The sequence below is a fragment of the Orbicella franksi genome, chromosome 10, assembly GCF_964199315.1.
Source record: "Orbicella franksi chromosome 10, jaOrbFran1.1, whole genome shotgun sequence".
Taxonomy (NCBI): Eukaryota; Metazoa; Cnidaria; class Anthozoa; order Scleractinia; family Merulinidae; genus Orbicella; species Orbicella franksi.
In genome coordinates, this window is record NC_138154.1 from 22,842,278 (window position 1) to 22,856,796 (window position 14,519).

Sequence of the window (14,519 nt, forward strand, 5' to 3'; positions counted from 1 at the left end):
AAACCAAATATTTTCCTTGTGTTATGAAACAACAAGCATACCGAATTTAAGACAGTTTGGAGGACTGTACGCCGATTTTCGACTCCCTGGAATTTCTTTTCCATTTCGATCGACACAGAAGCAAACGGTAGTACGACACTGGAGATTTTCATAGCTGCCATCTGGTCTGCAGCGTGGAACATATCGACCCACCACATAGTTCGTTAATGCTGCTTGATACTCTTGTCTACATTTGGTGTCCGTAGGGGCTGTAAGCAAGAAACGTTACATATAAGTACCTCTCAAGTTTCGCGCTTAACTTTAGCTATGGCTTAAAGATGTATCTTCCATCCAACCGCAGTATCCACCATGACAGTATATAATGAAACAACAAGTCTACTCTAAATTAACTTTATTTCGATAGCCAAAGAGGGGCCTAAATCGCGTCTCACTTATCATGTGGGAATTATCACTAGGTGTCCATTTTGATTTTTGATGATGTTCGAGGTGTTACCCATCCCAATTTAGTTATCATTTCTACCATTTGCAGTTAACGTATCCATTAACTTTCTACCCCCTCCGGAAACAACATGGCAAAAATGGCGTCTCCAGAGAAGAATTGTCTAGTTTCAGCAAATGACCTTCTTACCTATGGGACGCCATCTAGTTAACCAGTTGTCGTACCATCGATTGAGAACCTGTGGCGTGCGTCTTGGAAGCTCATCAAATGGATAGAAGAAGACCCTTGATCTGTCGGATGTAAGATCCTCCAGTTCTTTTTCAGGAGTATAGGGCCGTACGCCAATTGCATATATAGGAATGTCGCGGTCCCTTAGTCGCTGCGATGCTCGCGACAAAGGAGTGTATGGGACTTGGTCTCTGTCTTGTGGACCATCAACCAAGAGGATTACGAGCTATAAGGTAAAAAGATATCGAGTCGCAGGACATCTAAAGGTATTTAAAAATGATCTATTTACAGTGGCATAACAGATCGCAATACCGTGAACGTTTCAAATAGAAATGCAACCATTTTGAAATGCGCTAAGAGCAAAGATGACTCATTGTTGTCGCAATAGGCGAAACTTGTTAACTTTAGCTGGATTATGAAACCAGCTCCTCTTTGGTTACGTTAGACTTCGTCACGTTTGGCAACCGAGTAATATACTGGCTGACATTTACTTTGAGCCATGTATAGATAAAGAAACTTGCTTATATTCCGGTAACAGATTACAATCTCTCAACAGTTGGAAGCTGGTATTCATACTTTTAACGGTCACACTGGTGTAAACAGGCAAATCAGGGTCTTCTTGGGGGAAATCTTATCGTTAACTGGCGAAATCTTCACTTTGCAAGCTATTTCATAACATCAACTTACCCGTGGCACATCTTTTCGCATGCCAGACTGAGGAGTGAACAAAACGTTGCTAGCCAGTTCCACAGCTTTGTCAATACGCGTGCTTCCTCTCGTATAACGCATGTCATCAATACGACGTTTGACGTTTTCCGGTGTGTACTGGGGTCCTTGCAAAGTGTTGAATCGGAATGTTACTCGAGGTTCCGAGTTAAATGCAATGGCACTGTAACGGACACCATCTGGTGATGCACCGAGTGTGTCAACCACTGTCTTGGCAAAAGTTTGGAATGCATTCCAAGTCTGCGGTGTTGTTCGAGGCGATGACCCCAGAAGAAACGCTACATCTGCTGCAGGATAGAGGCCTAAAAACATTCAAAAGATTTGTTATTGAACCGTATTTCTGTAACTCAGACATGCCGAATATTTTCACGAGAGATATAAAACGCAGCCTCAACAATGGAGCTGGTTTTGTTTTAATTTACGCTATCATGGCATACAAATTCGATGAATATATCAATTTATATTACAAGACAACGCATAAGCAAGATAATAACCAACTTCCAAAAACAAGTACGGATGTATTTTGTAGAGAGGAAGTCCTCCTATCTGAAATTTAGTTTTGCCAGCCTCTTCTTCTTCTGGAGAGCTACTGCAATCAACTTACCTCTACCGCGTATGTAATCTCTCCAGCTGTTCCAAAGTTTTGGTCCAAACTTTGGTAACCGGCTAATAGGTTCTCTGTAAATATTTTTCGGTCGTGAAGCGACGTCATTTAGCTGCTGGTCATCCACGTCTGGCCCTACCCCAAGTACATAAATTTGAACTCCACGGTCTTTCAGTCCCCGTGACGCAGTCACTAAAGGTGTGTACCCTTCCGGATAGCTCGACAGCGAACTTGCTGTTATCACAAAAAGGAGCTACAACAAACAAATTAATACTTATTAAGAATCAGTGCATTTACTAGCCAGGTAACTATATGGCTCATTTGAAAAGAACTTTAAAATTTTTCCGATTGGATAACTGAGATGATCAACACGTTAATGTGGTTCAAAGCGTACATAGTATAACCAACTGAACTTTAACTTACATTACATTTTTTTCAAGCAGTGGTAAAATTCACTCTTCAGTACTAAAAAGAACGTGGTACTCGCGAAAGGTATCTCTCTTTCAAAGGCTTTTTTTGCAATTAACAGTTATTACCTATTCTGCGACAATGTTACCTAAAATGCGAGGTGGATTGAAACAAACAAAACAAAACAAAAAGTAGCAGTAATAATCAATCTAAAAGGAAATTAAATAAGTAGGAAAGTTCTTTTAAACTAACGGTGCTCTTGGCTGCAAGCAGGAAGATAGCCTGACAGCCTTTATCCTTACAGGGTAAAAACAAATGCCATTATTTATTTAATAAGTGACTGGTAATAAAATGAGGTATGCGCGATAAAGCTCGTTTGTTTAGATACAATATGGTACTTTTACTACAGCACAGAACGCACCTTGGGCACCCATCTTCTCATTCCATTTTCTTCCGTAAACAAGGACCTGGAAGCCATAAGCAGACCACGATCAAGTCTAGGTCTTCCTCGTACCAAGGGAGCTTTATCCACAGCGCGCTTTACTTCGTAGTTATTAGGTAATTCGTCATTAAAGTTAAACAACATCCTAGCATTGTTTCCGTAAGTAACCATTCCGACATTTGCAGATCTGGGTGCAACGTGATAACGGTCTACTGTCCTCTTAACTATATCTTTGAAGTCTCTCCACATCTCAGGTGAAACATTGCTCGACGCGTCCACAACAAAACCGATGTCTACAGCTACCCAGCGATCTGAATAGAAATAAAGGGATGTTCCATAAGTTGCTTTGAATAGACAATACATGAAATATTCAGCACAATGCAGGCCACATCTAAACTTTTTTCTATGGAGCCATCTTATTAGTTTATACAGAAATATACGTTGTGTTTACATCGATAACAGGAACGCAAGGGCTGTTTCCATAATACATGGGTGCATCTTAAAATACCTTTTGTCCTACACCGTTATGTGCAAGTAAAACTAAAAGTAAGCGTGAGGTAAGCATAACTTCACCCAACCTCTTAAGTATGTTCTCCAGTTTTCTACTATTGTCAGGCGCCTCTGTGGGAGGTCTTTGACAGAGCTGACAGGTCTAAAAACGTTCTGTGGTCTTGACGCAATATCTCGCAAGTTCTGTTCGGGGACCTTGTCTCCGACACCCAGAGCATAGACCTCTACCACTTTGTTTTTGAGAGGTAAAGATGCCCGGTCAAGTGGAGTGGATGGCTCTTGGTCTGGGTCTTGTCCAGAGTCTGTGATTACAAACAGAAGCTGCAAAAATATAGAAGGAGAATATTATTGTTTAGGTGTTGATAAGATTCTCTGCAACAAAAACAGGTCCAGTTTTCAGACTAGATAGTTCTATGTCGCATGACATTACATGACATGAGCTAGATGGAATCCTAGTTCCTTAAGCTTCCCAATAGTTCCAATAACAAATTAAACTAGACTGGAGGGAGGCACAGTCAGAGTAAAATAATGAACACTCTGGGCAGCGCAGAACCATCGTACAGTAAAAAGTAACGCAAACGTCAAGAAATTTAGATCTTTGTTGCCTACGAATCGTCAGAAAACGCGATGCACTTTCAGTGGGACGTACGAAAGAGCAACGATTTTTCGCCAACGAAAAGGAAAATTCCCTTGCACGAAAAATTCAGACCAAAGAAAATATAGACTACTGTGGCGTAAAACTGTGGCGTAAATTCGATCTTTTTGTGAAGTTTTATTAACGTTGTGGTCTATATAACTATATAGCCAATTCGCTTCATGTGCTGTTTTAGTCTATAACGGACATTTGAAAAGAAAGGATCATGGCCTTTGCGCTCTGATACCTACTAGTCAACTTACAACAATAATAGTATAATAAATCAAGAAAGCATGTTGGTACCTTAAGAGAGTCCTTTCTTGCTCCACCTTGAGGTGTAAAGAGATATGTGTTGGCAAGCTTCAAAGCCTTATCAATCCTTGTGGGTCCATTGCTGTATGGAACTCTGTCAATCAACCTGCGGACCTCATAGTTGTTTAGCTGCGGACCAGTAAGAGCATTAAATGCAAATCCGACTCTCGGTGTCGTATCAAACGATATCACTCCTATTCGAGCTCCTCTTTGAAGAACCGGGAATTGGTCAGCAATTGACTTAACAAAGTCAAGGGTGGCCCTCCACTGATCTTGAGTGGTTGAGGGTGATGATCCAATTAAGAAGGCAATGTCGACTGGATAGCTCCGTTCTGCGGAATTAAAAGAAATCAATTTAGAAAGCGGAATCTAGACAAATATGCAAAAGTAGACATGGATTGGTGGGATGTATATTATCTGATACAAGAATAATGCAAAACATACAGTTCAAAAGAATTTAATAAAGGAAAATTTTAGCGACACATCTTACCATAAATTAGCATAAATTGATTCTTTAGTTCGATCTTAAAATAATACCTTTTTGCACCAAAAACGTATTGGGCGGACAACAAAATCTGCATTAATTACCAAAGGAATTATGAAGACAAAGACACTGTAATATGCAGGTCGAGAAGTCAAACTATCTTTTGTAGGAAGTAAACGGCAAAAAGAGTACGACTACTAGTGCAGCCAAGAAAACAGTTGTAGGTGGTCAGCGGATCCACAACATAGACAGCTGGTGTCCTATGTTTCACTCAGAAGAGAAGGCAAGTTATTAGTAATAGGGAACCATGTCTATTTGCTCCAGAGCATATTCACCTCTCAAGCGAGTTTTAACCTGGCTCGCGATCTTGGTGGTAATAGCAGGTGCAGGCTCATCGGGTGCGACAGCGTAAACATTGTCATCGCGAGAAGCTATTTTACGAAGGTCATCCATGTTGGTGTCACTTTTCGGTTTCGTGGAAAATGCGAAGACCTCCACATCTTTGTCTTTTACTTTTTGAGCAGCACTTGCCAGGGGAGTGGATTGCTGATCCTTTGGTTGGTCTCCGTCTGCCACTACCAGCAAGAACTAAAACATGAATTAAACGTGATTTGGTTTATTGGGTACGAGTATCAACAAATTTTGACCAGGAAAACAAATGGTTGAGTCAACAACAATAAACTGTTACTCCAAACTGGTTGTCGCCTAACGGATGAACCATTGCATCACTGAAATAAGTGGTCATTGAGAAGAATTACTCATAAGACCTTGGCATACTCCTGTTGGAAGCGTCATTATAACCTGCTACGTGACGAAGGACATGAGAAAAACATGATAGATAGAAAGCTTTACTTGCATAGTTAGTATTGAAAGAATAGCTCACGTGCTGTAGGCAGTACGGTCACAAAAACGCAACTCTACTCTTAACACTTTTCCGTACGCAATTGCACATCATGTAAATTATTAAAGCATCCCTGATCTGAACAAAATGAATGACATCACATTCCATTTCATACCTTGGACGCTTCAGTTCTCATTCCACTTTGTGTTGCAAACATTTCGTCAGCTGCCTTTTGGAGACCAACATCCAGTCTAGTTGTTTCCACTTCCTCGTAAGGAATTTGAGAAATCCGGCGTTTGACTTCATATAAATTGTAGTCCGATCCTCTGAGGGTGTTGAATTTCAAAGCCAATTTCGGAACCTCGCCCACCGTTGCAACGGAAAGGTGAGTACCTCGTTGAGATACCGGAAAGGCATCCACCATAGAGTTGACATCATCAAGGATTGATGACCATTTCGTTGGTGTTGTTTGTGGAGAAGACGCGATTAATATTCCGACATCAGCAGGGGCAGTTAGGTCTGTTTCGATGAGAAGGAAACATTACTACACTTACAATTATAGGTGTCCACTAGTCCTTTTGCCCAGAAGGCATGAGCTTTACCAGCAATATACAATCAATTCAAGCATTGAAAAAACGTAGCGACCTGGTCATAATTTATGGGGTACGTTTCTGCCGATAATACGAAAAACATTAATCGACACAAGTTGCCGGGTCGTCGATCTTTGTGTAGGACTTGGCAAAGCTTTTTATCTATCTTTGAGTAAAGAAAAAATGTTCTTGTGCTAGGTCCTACTACACAAACTATAAATATTGGTATTTAACGACAGACGGTTATGAACACTATGGTGTTAACTTTGAAGGCAAGAGCAGAACGGTAGAACCGACCTGTTTGACGGCTAGGATCCTCCACATATCCTTTAATGGTATCGGCTATTCGTTTTCCAGTGTTGGCTAACTGATCAGATGGAATGATGTACACATTGGAAGGTTTCGTTGTGGTGTCTTCTAAATCTTTTTGATCGACACCAGGCTTAACTCCCACTGAGTAGATATTGATGCCCTTGCTCTTGAGTCCTTGGGAAGCTTCACTGAGAGGTATTTGCTGGGGGTCTTTGGTTTTTGTGTCCAATGATACCAAAACGAGGAACTGTTGGATAGACATTTCACCCAACTTATAATGAACACTGATGCAGTATTTTAAAAGAAATATAAAACGTCTAAATGACGTTTAGGCGTCATCTTGTCTTCGTTGCGGTTCGGTTCGAATATATATTAGTTTAGGTGTGGAAGAGACAAGAAAAAATGACCGATGCAATAATTGCTTTACATATCACAAAAATAAAAAACTATTTACGTTTTGGCCGAGGAAAAGGCTACGTTAAAAGCTAAGTTGGTGGAGCTAAATTGTGGTTACCACCTACTTATCCATCAAGAGGGTAACGTCAACGTTTCTTAGTTAAGGAAAATTGCACCCTGAGGGCACTACCGAAGTGATTGGAGATTGAGAGGTGGTCGTTATTGGAGGGCGCTAAATTGAACCATTACGGTACTGATATCGTTACCTTTGGAACTCCTGGTCTTGAGCCAGCCTCTGTTGTAAATAACTCTCTCTCAGCCGCTTGCAAGGCTCTGTCTATCCTAGGCGTACCTGACATTGACGGTAATGTGTCTATGAAACTCTTCAATTCATCCTTGCTGTCTTGTTTACCTTGCAGATCATTGAATTGGAGAGCTGTTCTTGTGTTTTCCCCGTATGTAATAAGAGCCACGTGAACACCACTTGGAGAAATATCAAGTTCATCAATGATAGACGTTGTAAATGCTGATATCTGCGTCATATTGTCAGGAGTTGTGGCATAGTCCAAAACTAAAGCAACGTCTGCTCCAGTAGATGGTGCTAGGGAAAAAAAAACAATTAGGGGCTTAAAAAAACATACATGATTCGCCAGCGGGGACAAAAACTATTATAGTAGACGTTGTAAATGCTGATATCTGCGTTATATTGTCAGGAGTTGTGGCATAGTCCAAAACTAAAGCAACGTCTGCTCCAGTAGATGGTGCTAGAGAAAAAAAAAACAATTAGGGGCTTAAAAAAACATACATGATTCGCCAGCGGGGACAAAAACTATTATAGTAGACGTCGTTAAAATTATGGCCTTCTAAACCGAGGTTGTATTGCATTTACACGTAAAATAAGATGGCAGTCTATCAGTTCGCGGATGCAACGGAGTTTAGTAGTACTTGTCATCAGTGAACCATTCAATATTATCATTACAGTTATTATCACGGTGTAATTCCCAAGAAGTATCAAAAAATCTCTGTTTTGAGGCCACTGTTGTAGCAGTAGAAATATAGTTCCGCAAATTGTAAGGCTTCAGTGCGAGAAAGATCTATGACTTTTTCACTGCTGATAGCCTTTTTCATTGCAAGTGTATCTTACCGCATTGAGGCCAACCCTTTCTCTTTGTTCCGGTCAATTCTCTGCCAGTAGCATCAACACACCAGCAATAGTCCCATCCAGCACCACACTGAACTTCTTCAAAACGTCCGTCCGGTTTGCACTGTGGAACAAATCTGCCAATATTGTAGTTTTCCATTGCTTGACGGTACTTTTCCAAGCACAAGCTCTTCGTTGGCTCTACAGGAATAAACATTTCGTAAACAGCTCCCTTTAGAGCATAGCCCTTCCATAGCCTGTAAGTCTTAGGGAGTTGAAGCTATGACGGTGTTGGAAGATTTATAGCACGTCCAAAATATTACTTGAGGTCCATAACATGCAACGATGACGTCATTTGACGATGCACCATCTTTGACTTTAAGATTACAATGAAGTGTTGTAAAACCGCCAACAATGCTTTAACGTTTTGAAAGCAACAGGCAATCAACGTTAGAAGGGGGCCTCAAAAGCCTACTATCCCGGTCTGACCATGATTAAAGCACTTAAGGCTCACTTTTGCTTGAGCCAGCCTCTGTTGTAAATAAGGGGATATTTTGGCGAATTATCTTCTAGTGAACGAAATGTGGATTTTCTTTTCATTGACGCTCAACCCAGTTCCGTTTGAAAACGCGACTGTGCTTCAGCTGTCAATATTGGCCATTTGCATTCCCATGCTTACTAGTACTATGTGTCTTCAAACGCAGTTCAATGGTTTTCCTCTTTATTAATAGAATGTAAAGGGCAAAAAATCGACTTTTCCGCAGGCTCTGTTTTAAGTGTTTTACTTACCATCATCTTTTGGTTTAGGAACAAGACAGTTGGGTGTGTCGGGAAGGGTTGTCTTGGTTCCCGAGATCTCGTTACCATCCTTGTCTACACAATAACATACGAAGCCTTGGCACTGAATGTCTTCAAAACTACCATCCTGTGTACATCGTGGAATGAAACTTCCAGGAGCTCTGTTTTGAAGAGCTCGCTCCCGTTGTTCTTGGCATTTTGTCAGTTGTTCTCCTACAGATTGGAAAATGCCAGATTGTATTCAAAATACATTTTATGTGATTGCTTTACTGTAATGCTACATAGTGAACTCAGTGAAAGAAGAGAGCCCGTCTTTTTACTTGGCTAATACCACAAGGTAATGTTTAGTGTAAGCTCTCATCTGAGAATAGTAGAATAGATTACCAAACATTCTCAATTTGTAAACAATGTAGTTTCATGTTAGCCTTTCCATTGTCCTTCCTAATACCTGTACATTTGATCATAAAACAACCCTAACCATGCAAAGAATTTAGATACCAAAGGCAAAAAAAAAAAAAAAAACAGCAACAAAAAAAAAAGAAATGGCACACGCATTTGGTCAGCCTGTATAGCTTCAAACGTAGATTTGCATGTGATTGCTGCGATCTGTTTAAAGTTTATTCCATCTTGGTTAACTTGAGAGTTCCCTTGCTACTATTAAAGGTCTGGTGTTATCATAAGCATGAACTCCCAAAATGTTTCTAAGTGTCATGGTTATCTTACCTGGTGCGGGACACGGTCGTTTTTCTCTTCCTCTGGTACCTGGTATTTCTTGTCCCTGGCTATCTACACACCAACACACGCCACTGGAAACTTGGCACTGTAAAGGTTTGTAGTTACCATCTCTGTCACAGTCTGGCGAAAAACGCCCAGGTAGAGTTGAACCCGTGTAGCCCTCTGAGCTTATACGCTCCTGTAAGCATGGGGTTAGCCCAGCTTGAAATAGAAAAGAATTAACGTAAGAGTAGTCTTAATACAGGAAGTATGGTGGCAATGAGTAAGGATCATCTTTGCTGGATTTAATAATGTTCACGAGAGACACATCACATAGAAACATGCCGTTAGTAAGGCGCATAATTTATTAGCCAAGCACTTGGGCTCATAGAGATGAGACAAGCTAGTTAAATACCTTAATCTATAAGTACAACTGCTCAAGATACCTTTTCGCTGAACACAACACTACTTTGAGAGGAAGAATCAAATGGGCTAAAACGAGATACCTTTAGGAATGTAGGAAAGTTCAGACATAATAGTGCAACCCAAAGCGACCATATTCTCCTGTTATCATGGGGTTAGCCCGTTGTGGCTAGAAAAACCCGGTTTCGTGTATGAAAAATGGTGATATGGACTGGGATTGACCTCTGGCAGGATTAATCATTTTCACCAAAATTTTTTCCTCGATTCAGCCCACCTATAATGTTAAAAGCACAATTTCCTATATATATAGGACAAACTACTTTGAAAGCTAACTCTGTGTGGCGAAGTGAACAAGACAAAATATTGAAAGGATCGTAGAATCAAAACGCCTGCTTGGAACTTTGGAGTACTTAGACATACATGTAGCAAACACTCATTTATAAAATACCAAGGTCAGTCTTTACCAGTACGAGGACAACTTGGTTTTCCTTGTGTTTCTGTTCCGAGGATTATCACGTTGTTATAATAAACACACCAACACGATCCCGTGGCCGCTGAACATTGTACGTCATCGAAGCTACCGTCAGGTTTGCACTGTGGTACATCTCTGTTGACTTTGGTCTCTTTTCTTCGGAAATTCAGGACGTCATCTCTTCTCTTTTGGCACTCGGTGGGTACCCTGCTCAAAACTGAAATATTGCCAAATTATGTCATTGCTGCTGTATTTGTAATATGCCTACATAAGATGGGCAACAGCATTAGAACACGTCTTTGCACTTAAACAAATTATGTAGGGCGTAAGAGAAAACTAACTTGCTAACTGTTAACTGTGTTTGAAGTTTCATAAATGGACAATTTCTTTTTCATTTCATTCTCCACCTACAACAAGTAAAAAATTACCAAGCCACTGAGTATACCTTCCTCAGAACAGTTTGGAGCACTGTTGTAAGTGCTGGTGTTCCAATACGCTTGTCCATTCTTGTCAGCACACCAGCATTGTAACCCCCAAGCATAGCTACATTGTACTTTCTTGTAATTTCCTTGGCTGTCACAATCTGGCATCGGAAGGTCTGTTATTCCAGATGCAATCAATCTTTCCCTATCATAGTAACAATTTTTCGGCTCTGCTGCAAGAAATTAAGTTAAATAACTCATTCAGTGTTGAGAATCAGTACGTACCCTGGCATACACGGAGAAAATTTACGGTACAAAACTACAGGATACTATATGATAAAGCTATTAGTACAACAACAACAAACTGTACGAACGAGGACATAACTACAATTTCCAAGCGGTTTACTGGTATTACGTGTACAGCTTATAACCATTTAAGAATCTGTGTGCATACATCGTCAGCTATACCACATTTATTGCGGCCATGGATCTCATGGGATGAGAACAAGAAGAGTGTAGTTTTGAACATTGCCTTAACAATATTTCTCCATTTCTCCTCTTTTCTTTTTTTACGCTGCGACATGAAAACAGCATCAGACGCAAACCTTTATCGGGGCAGCTGACCATTCCCTTCTTTCTCGTTCCAGGAATTTCAAGTCCAAGTGAATCCACACACCAGCAGTAGTTTGTTGCAGAGTAGCATTGCATTTTGTTGTATTTCCCATTGTCGTCACATTCAGGAGCGAATCGTCCAGGGGACGCACTTCCTAATGGTCCCAAGGCAGTTCTTCGTTCTTTCTGGCATTTGGTCAAGTCAGCTATATAATCAAAACACAAAATGCAAATGGGTAAGTATACAATTTAAGTCACGTAGTGACTCCCTCGTCAAACACTATACTTAAGAACAGCCAACCGTTGCAGTTGAGTTTTATTTTACTTGCTCGTTTGGTCTCGCCGTGGCTATTTTCGCTCGACTAAGTCTTGCCAAAATACGAACCATGGCTCGACTAAACTCGCCTGATATGTCGCCGAAGCGTACCAAAAAGGCAAGTTTAGGTATCTACCGTACCGTAAGCATATATGTCAGGACAGTAGACACGGCTTCTGATTGGCTAATTTCGAATTTGGGTACGGAAAACAGGGAAAATGTGTATACCCACCCATCATTCCACAGCTTGGTACACCTGACGTCCTTGTGCCTTGCTTTTCGATTCCACTCTTATCAACACACCAACACACACCAACGGACGGATAGCACTGAACAACATCGTATTCTCCGTCTGGTTTGCAAGAAGGTACAAACTTTCCGCTGGTTTGTATTCCCTTCCATCCAAGAGCCGCCTGACGCTCCTTTTGACACATGGTCAGACCGGCTGCGGAGGTACATGAATAAACATTTCATAAACGTAAGCGGAAATTACGACAAAAAATAAACCTCAAAATTGCTCACCCATTGGCCCACATCTGGGCGTTCCCGATATTCTTGTCCTAGGTATCTCTCTTCCGTACTTGTCAACACACCAGCAGAATGAAGTACGTGCGAGACATTGAACTGGACTGTAACCTCCATTGACATCGCATCTTAATGTGGACCACCATGGACCACTTGCTCTTACATACTGGCTTGGTATCTTCATTGAAACCACTGGTTGTAGCCTTTTTATGTCACGGTCTTTTTGACAGGTTGTCTTCACACCTGGACAATATAAACATTTACCACTTTTCAGTTTGTTTTTTTTTCGCCTTACTTGCATATGAATATGATCCATCTGGCAAACACACAGTGCGCGTTTTCCATTTTTTACCATTGGAAAATACATTCTACCTGATGTTCACATTTACTACTAAACAGCATGTTTTTTTAATAATTTTGCAAGGAGATATAAATACCTGGTTTTGATTTATCCGGGCACCTAGATTGCGGACTTCCATAAGTCTTAGTGCCATAAAGTTCATTTCCGTACTTATCAACACACCAACAAATGCCGTTCTCACACTGTACAGGTTTGTACTTCCCATCTTCGGTGCATTCAGGCTGAAATTGGCCAGATCTACCAGCTGCATAGAGTCTATCACGTTGGCACGCAGTCAAATTGCCTGGAAAAAGCGGATCAAAGTAAAGAACATGGCGGAACCAGGTAGTAAGTTGCCCTTCATTGCAGGTATATCTAAGATTCCCAAAATTCTTTTATAAACCCAACGTTCATGGGATATTCCTTTTGTATTCGTTTTTAAATAATACAAATACTGAACTAAACTCAGTGATTATTGGTGTCAACTGAACTTTAGTTTGTTCAAGGTTAATAGCGACAAACCTGTGTCAGCGCAGCTTATTTTGTCACTGGAGCGTGTCCTGGGAATAGGTTTGCCATTCTGATCTACACACCAACAGTATTCTCCGGATGGTGCACACTGTGCAAGTTTATATTCGCCATCATTTGTACACTGAGGTACAAAAACACCAGCTGGGGCCGTTCCACTCCATGCAAGAGCTGCAAGCCTTTCCTTCTGGCATCTCTTGAGTCCAGCTGCTCATAGAGACATAAAGAGTGAGTGAAAATGACTGTACGTATCTGAAAAAAATCATATCTTTAAATCATGGGCTGGTAGTTCTAAAACGCCTTTAAATAGTATAATTAGACCTCATAATTGATCACCTTCTCCTGGGTTTCCAGTGTAGTGCTCAATCATAAAATCGAAATGGAAAAGTGTAGTCTCTCTTTTAAGACCTCTGTTTATGCGAACTCTCAAGTTGTGGTAAAATTAATGTTTTATCTCACTATTCTATTTACGTTCCTAGAATAATAAAGACGTGAATCGAAACTAAACAAAACTTCTTGTTATCCCAGAAAGAAGCGGTGATAAGAGGAAAAAAAAAAACTAAATAAAATTCTCTCAACAACTTTACAAAAAGACTCTAACCATCTGAATCACAGTAAGGTATCCCTGTTGTCTTTGTCCTTGGCAACTCGTTGCCATATCGATCCACACACCAACATTCCCCAAGTGATCCACACTGAACTTTGCGGTAGCCACCATATCTGTCGCACAGTGGGACGAAGCGAGTGAACTGAAAACGAGTCTGCTGTAATTGTGCACCTTCGCTACTTTCCATTTCGCAGACAGTTTTCTTTTTGTCTGCAGGGGAAAGAAGAAAAACAATATAAGACTGGATACCAAAGAGGGTTGCAATATTAAGATCATTATAAATTAATAAATTAATAACTAACCCCACATGAAATATACGTCGGTAAACCATAAAGAATATTAAAACAGAAGACCAATTGATAAATTATTAAAGTAGAGACTTGCTTCAAATGTAACAATATCGCGGATTGATCAGGATAATATAGGATATAGCGTTCTCTGGTAAAAAGTATTTAAAAACATAACCTTTCGACAGCTGGTCTACTGTCTTCGATGGACAAAAGTTTGTGATAAAATGGAACGTTAAAATTTGAATATAGAGAGTAAATCGCATAAATTTAAAATTACTGCACTTATAAAGAATGTTCAAAAGAATGCTAAAAGTGCTAAAATAAATGTTTGTTTAAGAAATGTTGTATTGTCTCGGGAGTTTGCATGAAATATTATCAGCCTCAACAGTTTTGTTTCAAATGGGT

The 14,519-nt window shown here is 40.4% G+C and overlaps 1 protein-coding gene across 1 annotated transcript in view; it reads right to left on the reverse strand.

Annotated features, from left to right (window-relative positions):
* LOC145499467 (uncharacterized) overlaps positions 1 to 14,519 on the reverse strand; it is a 132,200-nt gene that overhangs the window by 65,679 nt on the left and 52,002 nt on the right. The window contains exons 68-89 of the mRNA XM_081478984.1: positions 13,819 to 14,034; positions 13,212 to 13,424; positions 12,787 to 12,993; positions 12,347 to 12,592; positions 12,057 to 12,269; positions 11,502 to 11,714; positions 10,920 to 11,126; positions 10,467 to 10,691; positions 9,589 to 9,801; positions 8,857 to 9,078; positions 8,071 to 8,268; positions 7,193 to 7,527; positions 6,516 to 6,777; positions 5,804 to 6,147; positions 5,123 to 5,375; positions 4,295 to 4,635; positions 3,426 to 3,678; positions 2,827 to 3,158; positions 1,998 to 2,250; positions 1,355 to 1,695; positions 629 to 893; positions 42 to 248 (exon numbers count right to left, since the gene is read on the reverse strand). Coding sequence (XP_081335110.1) covers positions 42 to 248; positions 629 to 893; positions 1,355 to 1,695; positions 1,998 to 2,250; positions 2,827 to 3,158; positions 3,426 to 3,678; positions 4,295 to 4,635; positions 5,123 to 5,375; positions 5,804 to 6,147; positions 6,516 to 6,777; positions 7,193 to 7,527; positions 8,071 to 8,268; positions 8,857 to 9,078; positions 9,589 to 9,801; positions 10,467 to 10,691; positions 10,920 to 11,126; positions 11,502 to 11,714; positions 12,057 to 12,269; positions 12,347 to 12,592; positions 12,787 to 12,993; positions 13,212 to 13,424; positions 13,819 to 14,034 — 5,559 coding nt within the window. The remainder of the gene's footprint in view (positions 1 to 41; positions 249 to 628; positions 894 to 1,354; positions 1,696 to 1,997; positions 2,251 to 2,826; positions 3,159 to 3,425; positions 3,679 to 4,294; positions 4,636 to 5,122; positions 5,376 to 5,803; positions 6,148 to 6,515; positions 6,778 to 7,192; positions 7,528 to 8,070; positions 8,269 to 8,856; positions 9,079 to 9,588; positions 9,802 to 10,466; positions 10,692 to 10,919; positions 11,127 to 11,501; positions 11,715 to 12,056; positions 12,270 to 12,346; positions 12,593 to 12,786; positions 12,994 to 13,211; positions 13,425 to 13,818; positions 14,035 to 14,519) is intronic.